Source organism: Tamandua tetradactyla, chromosome 15 (genome assembly GCF_023851605.1).
Source record: "Tamandua tetradactyla isolate mTamTet1 chromosome 15, mTamTet1.pri, whole genome shotgun sequence".
Lineage (NCBI taxonomy): Eukaryota > Metazoa > Chordata > Mammalia > Pilosa > Myrmecophagidae > Tamandua > Tamandua tetradactyla.
Window position 1 is genome coordinate 74,491,272 of NC_135341.1, and position 17,330 is coordinate 74,508,601.

At 36.3% G+C, this 17,330-nt stretch overlaps 1 protein-coding gene and 1 pseudogene across 10 annotated transcripts in view; one reads left to right on the top strand and one right to left on the bottom strand.

The window, feature by feature from the left end:
* ATP2C1 (ATPase secretory pathway Ca2+ transporting 1) overlaps positions 1-17,330 on the top strand; it is a 195,254-nt gene that overhangs the window by 118,041 nt on the left and 59,883 nt on the right. For all 10 annotated transcript variants that reach the window (XM_077130098.1, XM_077130105.1, XM_077130097.1 and 7 more), the window contains 3 exons: positions 12,346-12,501; positions 13,284-13,352; positions 14,431-14,506. In XM_077130098.1, coding sequence (XP_076986213.1) covers positions 12,346-12,501; positions 13,284-13,352; positions 14,431-14,506 — 301 coding nt within the window. The remainder of the gene's footprint in view (positions 1-12,345; positions 12,502-13,283; positions 13,353-14,430; positions 14,507-17,330) is intronic.
* On the bottom strand, positions 5,724-7,690 carry LOC143657770 (sulfotransferase 2A1 pseudogene; annotated as a pseudogene).

Consider the following 17,330-nt stretch of genomic DNA (forward strand, 5'->3'; position numbering starts at 1 on the left):
TGGCTATATAATATATAGGAATAACCTCCAGGATAACTTCTCAACTCTGTTTGAAATCTCTCAGACACTGAAACTTTATTTTGTCTCATTTCTTTCTTCCCCTTTTTGGTCTAGAAAGCTTACTTAATCCCATGATACTGGGTCCTGGCTCATCCCGGGAGTCCTGTCCCATATTGCCAGGGAGATTTACACTCCTCGGAGTCATATGCCATGTAAAGGGGAGGGCAGTGAGTTCATCTGCCAAGTTGGCTTAAGGAGAGAGAGAGGCAACATCTGAGCAACAAAAAAGTTCTCTGAGGGTGATTCTTAGGCAGAATTATCAGTAGGCTTAGCTTCTCCTTTGCAGGAATGTTTCATAGGGGTAAACTCCAAGATCGAGAGCTCAGCCTATTGAATTTATTGTCTCCTCTGCTTGCGTACAGTATATCAGGAATTCCCGAAGTAGGAAATTGAATATTGCCTCCTTTTTCCCCAGTCCCCAAGGGACATCATCCATGGATTTTTGGTGCGATAAAATCAATTTCATGTAGCCTTATCAATATAGTGTGTAATATTTGGTTGACTGGGCTTTGAGTATTTAAAAGATAGGGCTCATAAGGAATTTTTAATTGCATTTTCCTTCATTTAAATAAATGGTAAGAGGAATCTTAATTTTTGAGAACAGAAGTAAGAAATTTTTTCATGATTTGGTATCTACAGATGAATATTTTGGAAGTTTTTTTTCTGGGGAAAGATATCTTTTTTTTTTCTTTCTTTATTGTGAAGAAATATACCAAAAGGCAGTAAATTTCAAAGTGCACTGCACAAATTGGTTGTAGAACAGATTTCACAAATTGGTATGGTTACAATTCCACAATTTTTGGTTTTTCCTTCTAGCTGCACCAAGGCACTGGAAACTACAAGAAATGTCAGTGTAATGATTCAGCAGTCATACTCATGTGTTAAATCCTATCTTCCCTGTTATTACTCCACCTTCTCCTTTGATCTTTCTCCAAGAAATCCGTTTAGAATTTGCTTTTTTTTTTATAGTTTTTTGTTTGTTTATTAATTAAAAAATTTTTTTAAACATAGCAACAAACAGAAACATTTTTACCATATGATCATTCCATTTACATATATAATCAGTAATTCACAATATCATCACATAGTTGTGTATTCATCATTATGATCATTTCTTAGAACATTTGTATCAATTCAGAAAAAGAAATAAGAAAATAGAAAAAAATTCATACATACCATACCCCCTACCCCTCCCTTTCATTGATCACTAGCATTTCAATCTATTAAATTTATTTTAACATTTGTTCTCCTGTATGTTTTAATCTGTATGTTTTACTTGTCTGTTGAAAAGGTAGACAAAAGGAGCATCAGACACAAGATTTTCACAATCACACAGTCACATTGTGAAAGCTATGTCATTATACAGTCATCTTTAAGAAACATAGCTACTGGAACACAGTTCTACATTTTCAGGCAGTTCCCTCCAGCCTCTCCATTATACCTTATCTAAAAAGGTGATATTTATTTAATGCGTAAGAATAACCTCCAGGATAACCGCTCGACTCTGTTTGAAATCTCTCAGCCATTGACAATTTATTTTGTCTCATTTCCCTCTTCCCCCTTATAATCAAGAAGGTTTTCTCAATCCCTTGATGCTGAGTCCCAGCTCATTCTAGGATTTCTGTCCCATGTTGCCAGGAAGGTCCACACCCCTGGGAGTCAGGTCCCATGTAGAGAGGGGAAGGGCAGTGAGTTTGCTTGTCATGTTGGCTGAAAGAGAGGCCACATCTGAGCAACAAAAGAGGTTCTCTTGGGGGTGACTCTTAGGCATAATTTTAAGTAGGCTTAGCCTATTCTTTGCGAGGTTAAGTTTCATATGAACAAACCCCAAGATTGGGGGCTCAGCCTATTGCTTTGGTTGTCCCCACTGCTTGTGAGAATATCAAGAATTCTCCACTTGGGAAATTTTTCCCCCTTTCTCACCATTCCCCTAAGGGGACTTTGCAAATACTTTTTTATTCACTGTTCAAATCATTCTGGGATTTATTGGGGCATCACTGTGGACAAACCTACAGTATCTCATGCCCTACCCAAGGTTCCGTGTACTTATGGTGTTCAGTTAAGCTGTCTACATAAGTTATATTAGGAACTGCACTAGTCAAAATACAACAAATAAACATTTTTTGCTTGTCTCACACATAAGTTAAAGTTTTAAAATATTAATTACTATCTATTTTCAACGCCCTGCAGTATTGACATTCCTTTGTTCTTCCTCATGCAAAAGCATTTTTAAATTTGTACATTTAGTCACTATCATTATATACTCTAGGCATTCCTAGATTATACCATCTCAGTCTTTATCGTGTATCTTTCCTTCTGATTTCCTTTGTGCCCCCAGGCTGCCTCCCTCTATCATTCTCACATGCAGCTTCATTCAGTGTTCTAACATTACTGTATTATAGTTAGGTAATATTGTGCTGTCCATTTCTGAATTTTTATAATCAGTCCCTTTGTACAATCTGTGTCCCTTCAGTTCCTATTACCCAATATCTACCCTATTTCTATCTCCTGTTTGTCTTTGTTCTTAACTGAAATTCTCCAAATTCATTCATTAATGTTAGTTCATATCAGTGAGACCATACAGTATTTATCTTCTTGTTTCTGGCATATCTCACTCAGCATAATGTCCTTAAGGTCCATCCATGTTGTTACATACTTCATAACTTTATTCTGTCTTATAGCTGCATAATATTCCATCGTATGTAAATACCACAGCTTGTTTAGCCACTCATCTGTTGATGGACACTTTGGATATTTCCATCTCTTTACCATTGTAAATAATGTTGCTATAAACATTGGTATGCAAATGCCCGTTTGTATCCTTGCCCTCATGTCCTCTGAGTAGATACCTAGCAATGGTATTTCCGGGTCATATGGCAATTCTATACTTAGCTTCCTGAGGAACCGCCAAACTGCCTTCACAGCGGTTGTACCGTTTGACATTCCCACCAACAGTGGATAAGTGTGCCTCTTTCTCCACATCCTCTCCAGCACTTATCACTTTCTGTTTTATTGATAATGGCCATTCTGGTGGGTGTGAGATGATATCTCATTGTGGTTTTCATTTGCATTTCCCTGATAGCCAGGAAAGTTGAGCATCTTTTCATGTGCCTTTTGGCCATTTGTATTTCCTCTTCTGAGAAGTGTCTGTTCACATCTTTTGCCTATTTTGTAATTGGGTTGTAATTGGGTTGTCTGTCTTTTTGTTGTTGAGTTGAACAGTTTTTTTATATATTCTGGATACTAGACCGTTATCTGATACATTGTTTCCAAATACTGTCTCGCATTGTGTAGGCTGTCTTTTTACTTTCTTGGCAAAGTTCTCTGATGCACAAAAGTGTTTAATTTTGAGGAGTTCACATTTCTTTCTTTCTTTCTTCAGGGCTCTTGCTTTGGGTGTAAGGTCTAGGAAACCACCTCCATATAGTACTGTTTTAATTCTCATTTATAACAGTCTGATGTGTGGTGTCCTTGGTTGTGTGGGTGTTCCTTGGTACCTTCCCATCAAGTGGAGACTCAGGACCTCTGTCTGGTGACTTTCCTCCCACCTGTAGGGATGGGAAGGAAACAAGGGAGGTTTTTATGGGCCAGGCCTGAGGGGTAGGCATGAAGTCTGTACACATTCTGTTGGCTGGACTTTTTATATATAACTGCAGCGGTGCCTGGGAGATGAGTTCTAGCTATGTGCCCATTTCTGAGAAGCCACGCCCTGAACTCTCCTTTACGTAGCAGCCAAAAATAAGCCTTCTTTCAGGGAAAGTATCTCACTAAAGCAGATTCTAGTTTCTGTTGTGAAAACTCGGTTGATGTTGAGAAGGAAATCTGGAAGCCATCTCATTGTCTTCCTGCTTCTCTTCCTCTTGCTTGTTCTTAAGCAACAGGGCAAAGTGCATTAAGGGAGTCAAGTTGAAAAGTATTTCTCTTTTTGTTTAAAAATAAGAAAACGTGGCAGAGAGAACTCTTTAGGGCTTGGATCAGCTTGTTTAAAGCAGTGATCTTGTTTAAGACCAGTGTTACCTTGGTCTCTTGTCTTTCAGAGCCGTTTCTGTGTGTTGTTTTGTGTCTCAGCAGTTAGTACCTTTTGATTCAGAATTTGCTTTTTTAATGATTTGCTTTTAACTCTATAGAGGTGATTGGCTCAGCAGTATACTGTGTAGTATTTTTTTTTCCCTTTTTAAAATATTTTTATAGTACACAACAAGCAAACATACAAACATTCTTGACATACAAACATTATATACATGGTGTACAATCAGTGGCTCACAATATTGTCACATTAGTTGTATATTCATCACCATGATCATTTTTTTAAACATTTGCATCTCTCCAGCAAAGGAAAGAAAAAAGAAAAAAGGAAAACTCATACATGCCATACCCTGTATTCCTCCCTCTCATTGACCATTAGTAGTACAATCTACTCAATTTATTTTAACCTTTGTTCCCCCTATTATCTGTTTATTTCTTATCCATATTTTTACTCATCTGTCCATACCGTAGATAAAAGGAGCATCAGACACAAGGTTTTCACAGTCACACAGTCACATTGCAAAAGCCATATCATTTTATAATCATCTTCAAGAGACATAGCTATAGAACACAGCTCTGCAGTTTCAGTACTTTCCTCTAGTCACTCTAATACACCATAAACTCAAAAGGGGGGGGATATCTGTATAATACGTAAGAATAACCTCCAGGATAACCCCTTGACTCTGTTTGAAATCTCTCGGCCACTGATACTTTATTTTGTCTCATTTCTCTCTTCCCCCTTTTGGTTAAGAAGGTTGTCTTGATCCCTTGTTGCTGGGTCCTTGCTCATCCCAGGATTTCTGTCCCATATTGCCAGGGAGGTTTACAGCCCTAGGAGTCATGTCCCACCTAGAGAGGGGAGGGCAGTGAGTTCGCTTGCCATGTCAGCTTAGAGAGGCCACATCTGAGCAACAAAAGAGGTTCTCAGGGGGTGACTCTTAGGCCTAATTTTAAGTAGGCTTAGCCTTTCCTTTGCAGGAATAAGTTTCATAGGGACAACCCCCAAGATCAAGGGCTCAGCCTATTGATTTGGTTGTCCTCTTTATATACTATTTTCTAAAAACTTAACTTGTAGTTCCCAATTGTTTTTTATTAACCTTTTTAAAATAATCACTTTTTGCCTTTTAAGAAACCTTTGTGACTTCTGCATATGCTTTCTTTCTGTGCAGAATTTTTTTTTTTAATATGCTGTGTGGCAGGGGTCACATTTCATTCTTTTTCCATGTGAGTGTCCTGTTATTGCAGCACCAGTTGAATTGTTTGTTTGGTTGGTTTTTGTTTGTTTGTTTGGTTTTGTTTGTTTGTTTTTTGGGAAATGCATGGGCCAGAAATTGAACCTGGGTCTCCTGCATGGCATGCGAGAATTCTACCACTGAACAAACCTTGCACCCCCTCTGCCTAGTGTTTTTTTGCATGGGCAGGCACCGCGATTTGAACCCAAGTCTCCAGCATGGCAGGCGGGAATTCTGCCACTGAGCCACCGTTGCATCACCTGCCTAGTGTTTTTATAGGAACAATAATCCTGTAAATTTTTGTCTTTTTTTTTGCAGGTGTTAAGTATTCAGATTATGGATTATGTATGAACATTGCTTCTTAATTATATTGTTTTTTGAGCTGTTATGACATGCATACCTCTATCAGAGTGCCTGAAAAAAAATGAAGAGAAAGTAAAACTTAGATACTTACGCATTAGCAGCTCTCCTGAAGTTTTAGTGTTAAAACTTGGCTAGGAATTATTGAGCTGATTTTTTAATTTAATTTTATACTGTCTTTCTCTCATGAATGCAATAGATAATTGACTCATAATGTTCTTCTTACATGACTTGTGACTTTGTTAAAGCGTTATCAACTTGCCTTATGTATTAAATATCACCCTTCTTAGAATTGACCTTCCCTCTCCTCCCTCAAAACACTGCTTCCTACTGAAAACTCTTGTAATCACAGCTAAGAAACAACAACATGTAATTTTTTAAAAAATATTCTAATTCCAAATGAAGCAGCAAGGATATATTAAGAAGCGCAAGCAGTTTTGAAATGTTCTTAGGTTTTTTGTTTGTTTGTTTTTGGCTTGATTTATTGAATATAATTCAGTTTTAATGAATAGATACAGGTTATGGCTGTCTTGTACTCTACATCGGTTGAGTTTCAACCATTGAAAGAAGGTGACTTTTTGTTCTGTGTTCTGCGATGTTAACCACCAACCACACAAGAAGTGTGGGTTAAAAAAAAAAATTGCCGAGAGGCAACTACCTGCTTCCTGCTCAACACACCAACACTCAGAAATCTTAAGAAAGTTATAGCCTCATGACAGTCCTGATTCCAAACTTGGCATTTCTGGTAGAGCTTGTCAAAGAGTTCACTCTTGGCTACAGTGAAGTGTATTTTTCAGTCCTCACAAATTACCTGTCTCAGTATTGGTGCTTTGATGAAAGCATGGTAGAAATGATCATCTGTGGAAAAATTGAACATTTTGTTCTCTTTCATGATTGAGAAAAGGAGTTCTTATGGAGGACTGAATCAAGTTGTTCTGATTCTACATTTTATCAAGTTGACAAATCTCCGTAGTGCCCCTAAGGTCTCTTTGCAGCTCCTTATAAAACACTACTAGGATGGACTTCTTGTCTCTTCTCTCCATCCATCCTAGAGTATGACACATCACCTTGAATAAACCTGTTTAAGTATTCACCAAAATATTTATCTTAACAACTTATTTCATTTTACTAAATAATATGAAGATACAGCAATGTCTTTTGGAAGTCAAGGTCGCTTATATTGTGAGGTTGTGAAATAGGACTTGGGGAAGAGATGTATGGGGAGATGTAAAGTTGTGAGGCTTGGTTCATTCTTGTCATGTAGGACTTTCAGCCCAGAGTGACTTTCCATCCAGGGCATCCTGGCGAAACTGGGGGCAGACTGGATGCAACTGGGGTACCTTTGGAATTGATCAAACTGAGAATCTCAGTCATCCAGTATGTTCCTGATCCAGGGTTGGTCAGTATGATGACCTCATCATCTCACAAAAAACTCATTCTGGGCAGAGCACAAAATATTCACAATGTTAATTGTTTAAATTAAACTATTTCCTTTTGGCTATAATTTGGAGAAATTTTAGTTGGGTTTTTGAGGGATGGTAGGTATATTTCTGAAAAATCTGATGTGCCAGGATTTTTCTCAGGGATTTGCATTCTGGTAGGGAAAAGGTATAAATAAAGGAGATGTTGATAAATGCTATGGAGACAATAAAGCAGGGAAAGGGAAAAGAGCGTGTGGCAGGTAGCACACGAGAAGTAGAAAGTAGTGATTTAAAATTGTACAGTCAAGGAAGGTCTCCTTCAGAAGGTAATGCTTGAACATAGACCTGAAGAGAAGGTGAGGGAATGAAAACATGCCTTTTGGAATATGGAGTTTGACATGGGAGGAAGTACCATGGCAGTAGATGCTGAAGGAAATTGGGTCACTAGGCATCTAAGGGGGAAAGTACTAACATAGATAGCATTTAAAAAGTTAAGATAAAAGAATTCCTCAGTCAAGTTGACCTATGTAAAAAGTTCGGTAAGAGCTTGCTTCTTCACTTAAAAAAGGAGAAAGATTTGCTATTACCCATATATCCCCAGTGTGGACACTTAGCATTCAAGATAACACTATTAGCACCATGCTTCAATATATATTCATTATTACATAGTGAGGGTCTAGAAGAAACACAGCTTATACTATGCATTGGGTTAGTTGGAGAGGAATTCAAAATCATGAACAAAGAGAACTTCGAATTTCACTCTTGGATTGCAAACTAAATTTCTTAATTCCAGGTCTTAATCATTTTCCTAGTAATTTTTCTACCTTCTTACTGGGTGATCACACCTTTCCTTTCGAACAGCAACAAAAAAAGAATCTATACTTTCTTTTTTTGATGAAAGAGTTCAGATTTAATTAAAATGCTTGATTTTTTAAAACTTATTTTATTGTGAAATATAAAAAAAGCAATGATTTCAAAGTATATTTTAACAAGTAGTTATAGAACAGGTTTGAAAGTTTGGTATGGATTACTCCTACACAATTTTAGGTTTTTCCTTCTAGCTGCCCCAAGATAAGACATTGGAGACTAAAAATAATTATCAATGTAATGATTCATCAGTCATATTCACTGTTATGAATTCTAACTTCTCTGTTATAACTCCTCCTTTAACTTTCTCGTTCTTTAGGGATATTTTTCATGTTGAAAAGGAGTGTTGACAATGTAGGATAGGGGGATAGAATTAGTTGATGTCTTGGAGAGGCTGTCCTCTCTGGGTTTCCGGGCTTATCTGATTTAGGAACCATTGGTAGGTTTTAAGTTTCTGGAAAGTAATCTTAGTGTGTGAACCTTTTGTAGAATCTCGGAGCACTAGGTGATCTTTAGGGTTAACAGGAGTGATGTTGGCTGGGGTTTAGTAAACCCTGGCAATTTAGTGATATCCAGCTGAAGCTCGAATAAGAATAGCCTCTCCACCCTATTTAAACTCTTTGAGCCACTGATACCTTATTTTGTTATATTTCTTTCCCCCCATTTGGTCAGGAAGGCGTTGTTGATTCCACAGTGCAAGGGCCAGGGCCAGGCTCATCCCTGGGAGTCATGTCTCACATTATCAGGGAAACTTCCACCCCTGAATGTCATGTCTCATGTAGTGGGGAGCGTAATGATTTCTTGCAGAGTTGGACTGAGAGAGAGGTCACATCTGAGCAAAATAAAGGTTTTCAGGAAGTAACTTTTAGGTAATTAAAGATAGGCTTAGTGTCTCTGCTATAGAAATAAGTTTCAAAAGAGCAAGCCTGAAGATCAAGGCCAATTAATGGAAGTCCCTAATGTTTGAGAGAGTTTCAGGGGTTTCCCAGGTGGAAAAGTTTAATAGTTCCATTAAATGCTTGATCTTTTTTGCAATGTGGACAACCTTGTGTCTGATGCTTCTTTATCTACCTTATGGAGAGATGAGTAAAACATATGGATTAAGAATAAATAAATAATAAGGGGAACAAATGTTAAAATAAATGTAATAGATTGAAAAAAGAGCAAATGGTTTGTTTCTCAAACTTGATGTATGTGTGCATAATATTCTCTGCTTTCAAAAGAAGAAAAACGTATTTCATATCTTTTTAGTGCTTACTCTTAAGGCATTTAATAGAGAAGGGTGGGACGTATTTTGGCTTGCTGAAGCTGTCAAAATGCAATATACCAGAACTGGGTTGGCTTTTTATTTATTTATTTATTTTTAATATAGAGATTATTTTATTACCTGCATTTTTTTTCTTTTTTGTGAAAAATAGCATATACTCAAAAAAGCAATAAATTTCAAAGTGCATTGCAACAGTTAGTTGTAGAATAGATTTCAGAATTTGGTATGGAATACAGTTCTACAATTTTAGGTTTTTACTTCTACCTGCTCTAAGATACTGGAAACTAAAAGAAATATCAATATAATGATTCAGCAGTCATACTCATTTGTTAAACCCTACCTTCTCCGTATGACTTCACCATCATCTTTGATCTTTCCCCCCCTCTTTAGGGGTATTTGGGCTATGCCCATTTTAACATTTTCATGGTAGAGGGGGCTATCAATAATATGGAATGGGGGATGGAGCTAGTTGATGTTCTGGAGTGGCTACCTAGCATATACTCTTGTTTATTATTTTTAAATCACTTTCCCATCAGCATAAAATCTCTGAAGGCAAGAGCTTTATTTTTAGTCACTGCTGATTTTCACTGTATTATAGAAAATGGTCTGGCGGATTATAAGCACTAGTGATACTTGTTGAATAAATATATGAATAAATAGCATCAATGAAGCAGTGAAATCTTTTTTTTCTCTAAGAGATTGGAAGGAAGAAGAATCCATGAATCACATTTTTTAAAATTAATTTTTAATTTTTTTAATACCAAAAAACACCAAACAAACACAAACATTCTTAACTCTTTTTTTTTTTTTTTTTTAAAGAGAGAGGGAGGAAGGGAAGGAAAGACAGAGAGAAGGAAGGAAGGATGGGAGGAAGAAAGGGAAACATCTTTAAACATTTTCTTGTTTTATTATATTTTGTTTATTTGTTTGTTTCTTACATGGGCTAGGGCCGGGAATCGAACCGGGGTCCTCCGGCATAGCAGGCAAGCACTCTTGCCCGCTGAGCCACCGCGGCCCGCCAACATTCTTAACTCTTGATCTTTCCGTTCTACATCTATAATCAGTAATTCACAATAGCATCATATAGTTGCATATTCATCATCATGATCATTTCCCAGAACACTGGCATCCATCCAGAAAAAGAAACAAAAGGAAAACAGATAAAAATTCACACATACCACACCGTTCACCACCACCCCCCCCTCACCAACCACCAGCATCTCAATCTAAATTTATTTTAACATTTGTTCCCCCATCATCCACTTCCATTCCATATGTTCTACTCGTTTGTTGATAAGGTAGATAAAAGGGGCATCAGACACAAGGTTTTCACAATCACACAGTCACATTGTGAAAGCCACATCATTACACAATCATCTTCAAGAAACATGGCCATTGAACACAGCTCCACACCTTTAGGCAGTTCCCTCCAGCCTCTCCACCACATCCCAGCTAACGAGGTGATATCTATTTAATACGTAAGAATAACCTCCAGGATAACCTCTCGACTCTGTTTGGATTCTCTCAGCCATTGACACTTTATTTTGTCTCACTTCATTCTTCCCCTTTTTGGTTGAGAAGGTGTCATGAATCACATTTTAAGAACTATTTTCTATGAGATAACTTCAAGCATTTGTGCTTATGAGGAAATGATTGTTTAAAAATATATGATTCATTTAACCCCCTCCCTCCCAAAATAAAAAAGAGAGAAAAAATATTTAAAGTTATAATACTTTGAATTTAGTATTTCCTTGTTGAGGTGTTTCACAGTAATATGTTGAAGGTATTAAGAAGCACTGCAGTTCAGGAAGCTTTTCAACTCTAATTTATCTCAGTATTTCCAAAACGTTTTGATCATAGTTCTCCCCCCATCACCATGTATGAATATATGTGTGTTTATCTGTCTTTTACATTATACACAATGACTTCTAAATGACTGTTAATATCCTTGGAAACTATTGTTCTGTGGGCCCTACTTTGAGAAACCAAAAGCCCAGGTCACATCTGCAGTATTTTTCACTTATAAAATGACGATTCTTTGCAGGTTTGGGTAGGTGGATTCCTAACTGATCAGCAGTGAAACCCTCAGAATTGAACCCTATTGCAGAGTTGGAAGTTACTATGATATTCATGATTTCCATGAAAGCATCCACATACATTTTTTTGAGTCTCGTTAGTTTTCATTTTGAATAAATGCAAAGATGTTTAGCAAGAATTTCATGAAAATTGTCAACTGATGACATTTTTCTCAGTACTTTTTTTTTTTTGACCCTTTATTTGTACAGTTCCTGTTTTTAATCTCCCACACACATTTCCAAAACTTTAGGATATGGTAAAATTAGGACATCAAATTCTATCATATTTTTTTCCTAGATAAAGACAGTCTCAGCTAGTGTCTCCTTTTCCCTAATTGTATTTTAAATTTAGCTAATCTGTTTTCATAGTACAGCATCCTGCTTTGCATATGTCAGATTTTGTTGACTTAGCTTCATTTTTATAATGATTTTCTGTCTTAGAGTAATGGTGTTCTAGTTTACTGGCTGTCAGAATGCAACACACCCTTGCATGGATTGGCTTTTAATAAAAGGGGATTTTATTTCATTAGTTCTTCAGAGGAAAGGCAGCTAACTTTCAACTGAGGTTCTTTCTTACGTGGGAAGGCACAGGGTGATTTGGCCTTCTCTCCATGCCTCTGGGTTCCAACAACTTACCCCAGGGTGATTTCTTTCTGTATCTCCAAAGACTGAGCTGCAAGTGCTGAGCTGTTTGGGCTGTGCTACATTGCGGTCTTTCATTTAAGCACCAGCCAATTAAGTCAAACATCATTCATTGCAGCAGGTATGCTTCCTAGCTGACTGCAGATGTAATCAGCAGCAGATGAGGTTCACCTACCATTGGCTCATGTCCACAGCAACATAACTAGATACCTTCACCTGGCCAAGTTGACAACTGAATCTAACTACCATAAATGATATATGATATAGAATGTGGGTAGTCAGTAGAATGGAAGAGATATTTGAGAAAGCAGTGACAGTTATGACCTCTTGAGATGTTAAACATAGCAGAGAGATATTTCAGACTTGAACTTACGGTATGCTCTATGTTCTCCAAGGCTGTGGATCTTTCCATTGATGAGTCCAGCCTGACAGGAGAGACTACTCCTTGTTCTAAGGTGACAGCTCCTCAGCCAGCTGCAACTAATGGAGATCTTGCGTCAAGAAGTAACATTGCCTTCATGGGAACACTGGTCAGATGTGGCAAAGCAAAGGTAATTATTTTCCTTGTTTCGAATAAAAAGTTTCTTGATTTTCAGCCGTTTTCTCATGTTTTTGCTTATTTTATGTGGTCTTTCAAAATATGTGACAAAGAAACGAAGGAATTAAAATACCTAACCCATGACAGTCATTTATGAGATTGGGAAGAGGGTATATTTCTGAAGTATGATCTGTCCATAGTTATGCCATTTACCAGATATTGAACCCCTTAAAAACATAGTCCCCAGTACCTGTTCCTTTTTTAAGATAGAAATAGGGGTTCATGGATGTATCCATTATTGGGTAATATAATTTTCGTTAGTGTCCTATGAATATTCTAGCTACATATTGTTTACCTACTGATTGATGTCAAACATTGTATTTCCTTGATTGTAATAATCTACTAATATAAGACGTACAATTAAACAGCATTTGAGGTGAGGAAAGTAAGTACATTAAATGTCCATATTGAATATATAAGATTCAGATTTCAGAAGTGTTAAAATGAAGTAGAAATAACCTCGGGAAGAAAAATAGGCCTCAGACTTGTGGCAATATTAAGTTTAATGACATGTTTGCTTACAAGGTTTCCATCGAAAGGGGTACGAACTAATGATCTATGGTAACATCAAAAAATAAATTTGCTAGGGGAACCATGGATGTGTATGTGAGACATCTCCATTTTGGACAAGTCTTTGAAGAAAGGTAATGAGGGTTTTTTTGTTTTGTTTTGTTTTTATGGTTGAGAGAGGTAGTTTCATGTGAATGTTAATGTATTTTCCATTCTTTCACTTAGGGTATTGTCATTGGAACAGGAGAAAATTCTGAATTTGGGGAGGTTTTCAAAATGATGCAAGCGGAAGAAGTGAGTACTTAATTTTGTTAATGATTTTTAATTTGAAATCTGAAATTCTCTATTGTAAGTAGAGGAAAAGAGAATATTGTTGGTGGGTTACCTCATGTACTTTGAAAACAACCTGTTATCCAGAGTATCATTCATCTCTGCTTAGGCACACAAGAAAAAAAGATTACCAAATAAATAGCCTAAATGATATTCATGTGTAAGGATATTGTTGAAAGACTAGTTCTCTTTGATTTAAAATACTTTCTTATACATAGAAAAAAGAAGTTGCATTCAGCAAATGTCATATTACCCCCAAATCATCAGGATTCCTCACATAATCTGTTAGGACTTCTATATATGGGGTTCAGTACCAAAAATCATTCAAAATAGCTTGGCAGTGAAGGGAAGCAAAAAGAAGAATGGAGGGGGATTGTGTAGCAAATTAGAGAGACAACAGGGTTAAAAGACTTGGGTTACTAGTGTGTTGTCGATACAAAAAAGGGAATGATTGGAAAACACGTAATAGGTCACCTGATGGTGTGATGTCCTTGAGAAACTGGTAGGAGGGAAAACGAATTTTTCTTCTAAGAGAAACAGAGATTAGGCCTTTTCAAATAAAATTGAAAATAGAAAGTTTTTGCCTTCCTTGCTTGTGACAGTGGACACTAACCTTAGTTTCCTCAGTGGAGTAATACTGTTTACTTTATTGGAGAATTGTGTGGTTAATTTAAAAGCTTTGATATGTCTACCATTTTTGCGGAGTCCCTGGAATCTGGTACAGCTTGGTAAATTCTGTTTATTATAGTAATTGTAGCTGATATTTATTTGCCTGGCATTTTAAATGTTTTTACCTGTATTATTATTATTTTTTAAATGCATGGGCAGGCAGTGGGAATTGAACCTGGGTCTTGGGCATGGCAGGCAAGAACTCTGCCGGCCCCCTGTATTATTTTTAAGCATTTGGATTTTTTTTGAGTTTTTTCTTTGGCATGGGCAGGCACCAGGAGTTCAACCTGTTTTGATACACTTTTGCATTTAATTATCTTAAAATGATGTTTGTGCATTAATTTCAGTGACACTTCTTTTCCAATTTTTCAAGGCACCAAAAACTCCTTTGCAGAAGAGCATGGACCTCTTAGGAAAACAACTTTCTTTTTACTCCTTTGGTATAATAGGTAAGAGATAAGTGGGTTTGTATATCTCATAGTTTTATTTCGGTAGGTGTGGGAAGAAGCGTTATTCTTGTCCTTTGTTTTTTTTTTTCATTATAAAACTGACCCCTGCTATTGTGCTTTATACAAAGGAAAAATGAAACTCCTTATAATTCCTATTAAACAGAGAAAGCATTTGTCAGTATTTTAGTGTTTGTTTGTAGAGTTTTTAAAAGAAATGTGACAGTATTGTTTTATAGACTGATTTTCTTTTATTTCACACATTCTATCATGAACAACTTGTCATTAGAAAAATGCTCCCCTCAAACAAATATATAGGTAGTATTCATTGTGCAAATACATATAATCAGATCTCTTTGTTTTTTACTCATTTAAATAGTAAATAATACTCATGTAAATAACTCTCTAGAGCAGGTATCTTTTTGTAAACACCTTTCATTTCCTTAGGATAAATTCTTAGTAGTGAAATTATTGGGTCGAAGGGTGTGCCTATTACTTTTTAATTTGGGGCATGTTTTTTAAGGCCTCTGCTTCATATTGCCAAATATATCCTTAGACAACAGGATAAAAATGTTTCTCTTCTACCATGTTTGCCAACTTTTGAGTGCCATTACTAACTTCACTGGTGAATAAAAGACTTCTCATTATTTTACAGTTCATTATTAGAGGAATTGAACAATTTTTCATATGTATTGGTCCTTTTAATTACGTTTTATGATCTGCGGATCTGTCTCTTTTGTTCTGTTGTGGCTTGTGCCAGTCTGTCTCTTTTGTTCTTCACTGATGGCTTGAGTCATAGTTTAGTAAGGTCTTTTTAAATATGTTTAATTAGGATATCAATCCTTTTGTCTCTTAAGTTACAAGAATTTTTTTCCATTTTGTAAATTGCCCTTGAGGGGATGTATAATATGGAAGAGATATGAATAATTGAAACCCCCTTTGCCCTGTGATTTTGATTGGTGTCTTCTATTAAGAATCTCTGCAATTATGGTTTTTATCTTTTCTAGTCATAAAGCCTCTCTCTACCCTATATTTATAAGAACCTTTATTTAAATATCATTCTACTATTTTATAGTTTATTTTTGACATTTAATTTTTCTGTTGCATTTAGACTTTATTTTAGTACATAACCTGGAATAAAGTTATAACTTTGTTCTTCGGAATTAGTTATCCCAGTGCCATCAATTCTATAATACATTTTATTCACTGAGTTTAAATGGCATCTTTATCTTACATTAAACAGTTGTACCTAGTTCTCAGCATCTTTTCTACTTTTCTATTAATCTATGTTAATTATTCTAGCTTATTGTTTTTAAAAAAATAAATATAGCAGTATTTCTTGATGCAGTTTCGGTGAAATAATTCCTTTAACATTAACACTATTGAGCCATCTGTTTTTATCACAACAACTCAAAGTAGGGTGGTAATTAGTGCTTCTTATTTAACTGGTATGGATGTCTCATAGCTCCCTTCGTTTGATCCTTTCTATGTATTTTCTAGAATTTTTATAGTGAATTTGGTACTTTGAAGGGCATTCTAAACAATTAAATCTTTCTAATTTGTAATAAGAGTATACCAAAAACTCTTTCAAGTTAGTGATAAAAATCTTTCACCTTTATGACAACCTGGTTTTATGTTACTGTAATGCACTCAATAATTTTTTTTCTCTTCAGGATTATAAAGTAAGACCATAGTGGGTCAAGATCTAGATCAGTGATCAGTAAACATTTTTTGTAAAGGACCAGATCGTAAATATTTTAGGCTTGTGGTCCATATGATCTTTGTTTAAAATACTCAATCCTGCTGTCAGCATGAAAGCAGCCATAGACAATATAGAAATGAATGAGCATGGCAATTTTCCAACAAAATTTTATTTACAAAAACAGCCCTCAGATTTGCCTACTGGTGGTGTAATTCATTGGATATAATTTTCTTTTTTCAAGGTAGTATTTGAGATAGATCTCAGCAGAACACAGTTCGAGTCATTATTTTATAATTGTACTAAGGTGAAGAAAAGTTTGTTTTAAATATACATGTTGATATAGGACATAATCTTAAGGTGGCTTTATTTTACTGTGTTTCCTTGTTTCTGACAAGCCCAGTAGTACATTCCTTACTCCATTCTTTTTTAAAGTAAGGATTAAAATAGGGGACATGGCGTCATTTGTATGGTTTATGTTAATTGACTTTTTCGTTTTAAATGCCATGAAAGTAGTAATTTTAAAATGTTGATGTGGTTTTAGATGTCTTAAGTAACGTGTGTCATTCTTTAAGCAAAATTCTAAGGGCTCTTTGGTATTTTGTACAAACTTAATGTGTAATTATCTAGATACTAAGTTATAGAAAGTAAAGTTGCTCTACCCTGCCCCCCCCCATCTACCTTTGTTGGGTTTGCCTCTTTCCCGACTTTAGCTGACCAGGGGCTCTCCTTCTGGAATGCCGTTTGGACTCCCTCCTATAGACTCAGCACCTGGTGAGCATCATCTGTCTTTCAAAGTCCACCTTCACCTCCTTTCTTGTGTGTCTCTATGGAAGTGCACCTCTAGCCCATCAGGCTATTCTTATGCCAACTTCCAATAAAGTGACCTGGACTCCATTTCCAGAAGGCAGCACCGATAGGAGGACATGCTTTGAAATCAGATAAACCTGGCTTTAAAATCCAGTTCCAGTGGGGAAGGAAAATGGGAAGTTAATGCACAATGGATGTAGGGTTTCTCTTTGGAGTAATGGGAAAGTTCTGGTAATGGATGGTGGTGAGGGTAGTGCAGCCTTGTGAATGGGATTAATTCCATTGAATGTATACTTGAAAGGGGTTGATATGAGAAAA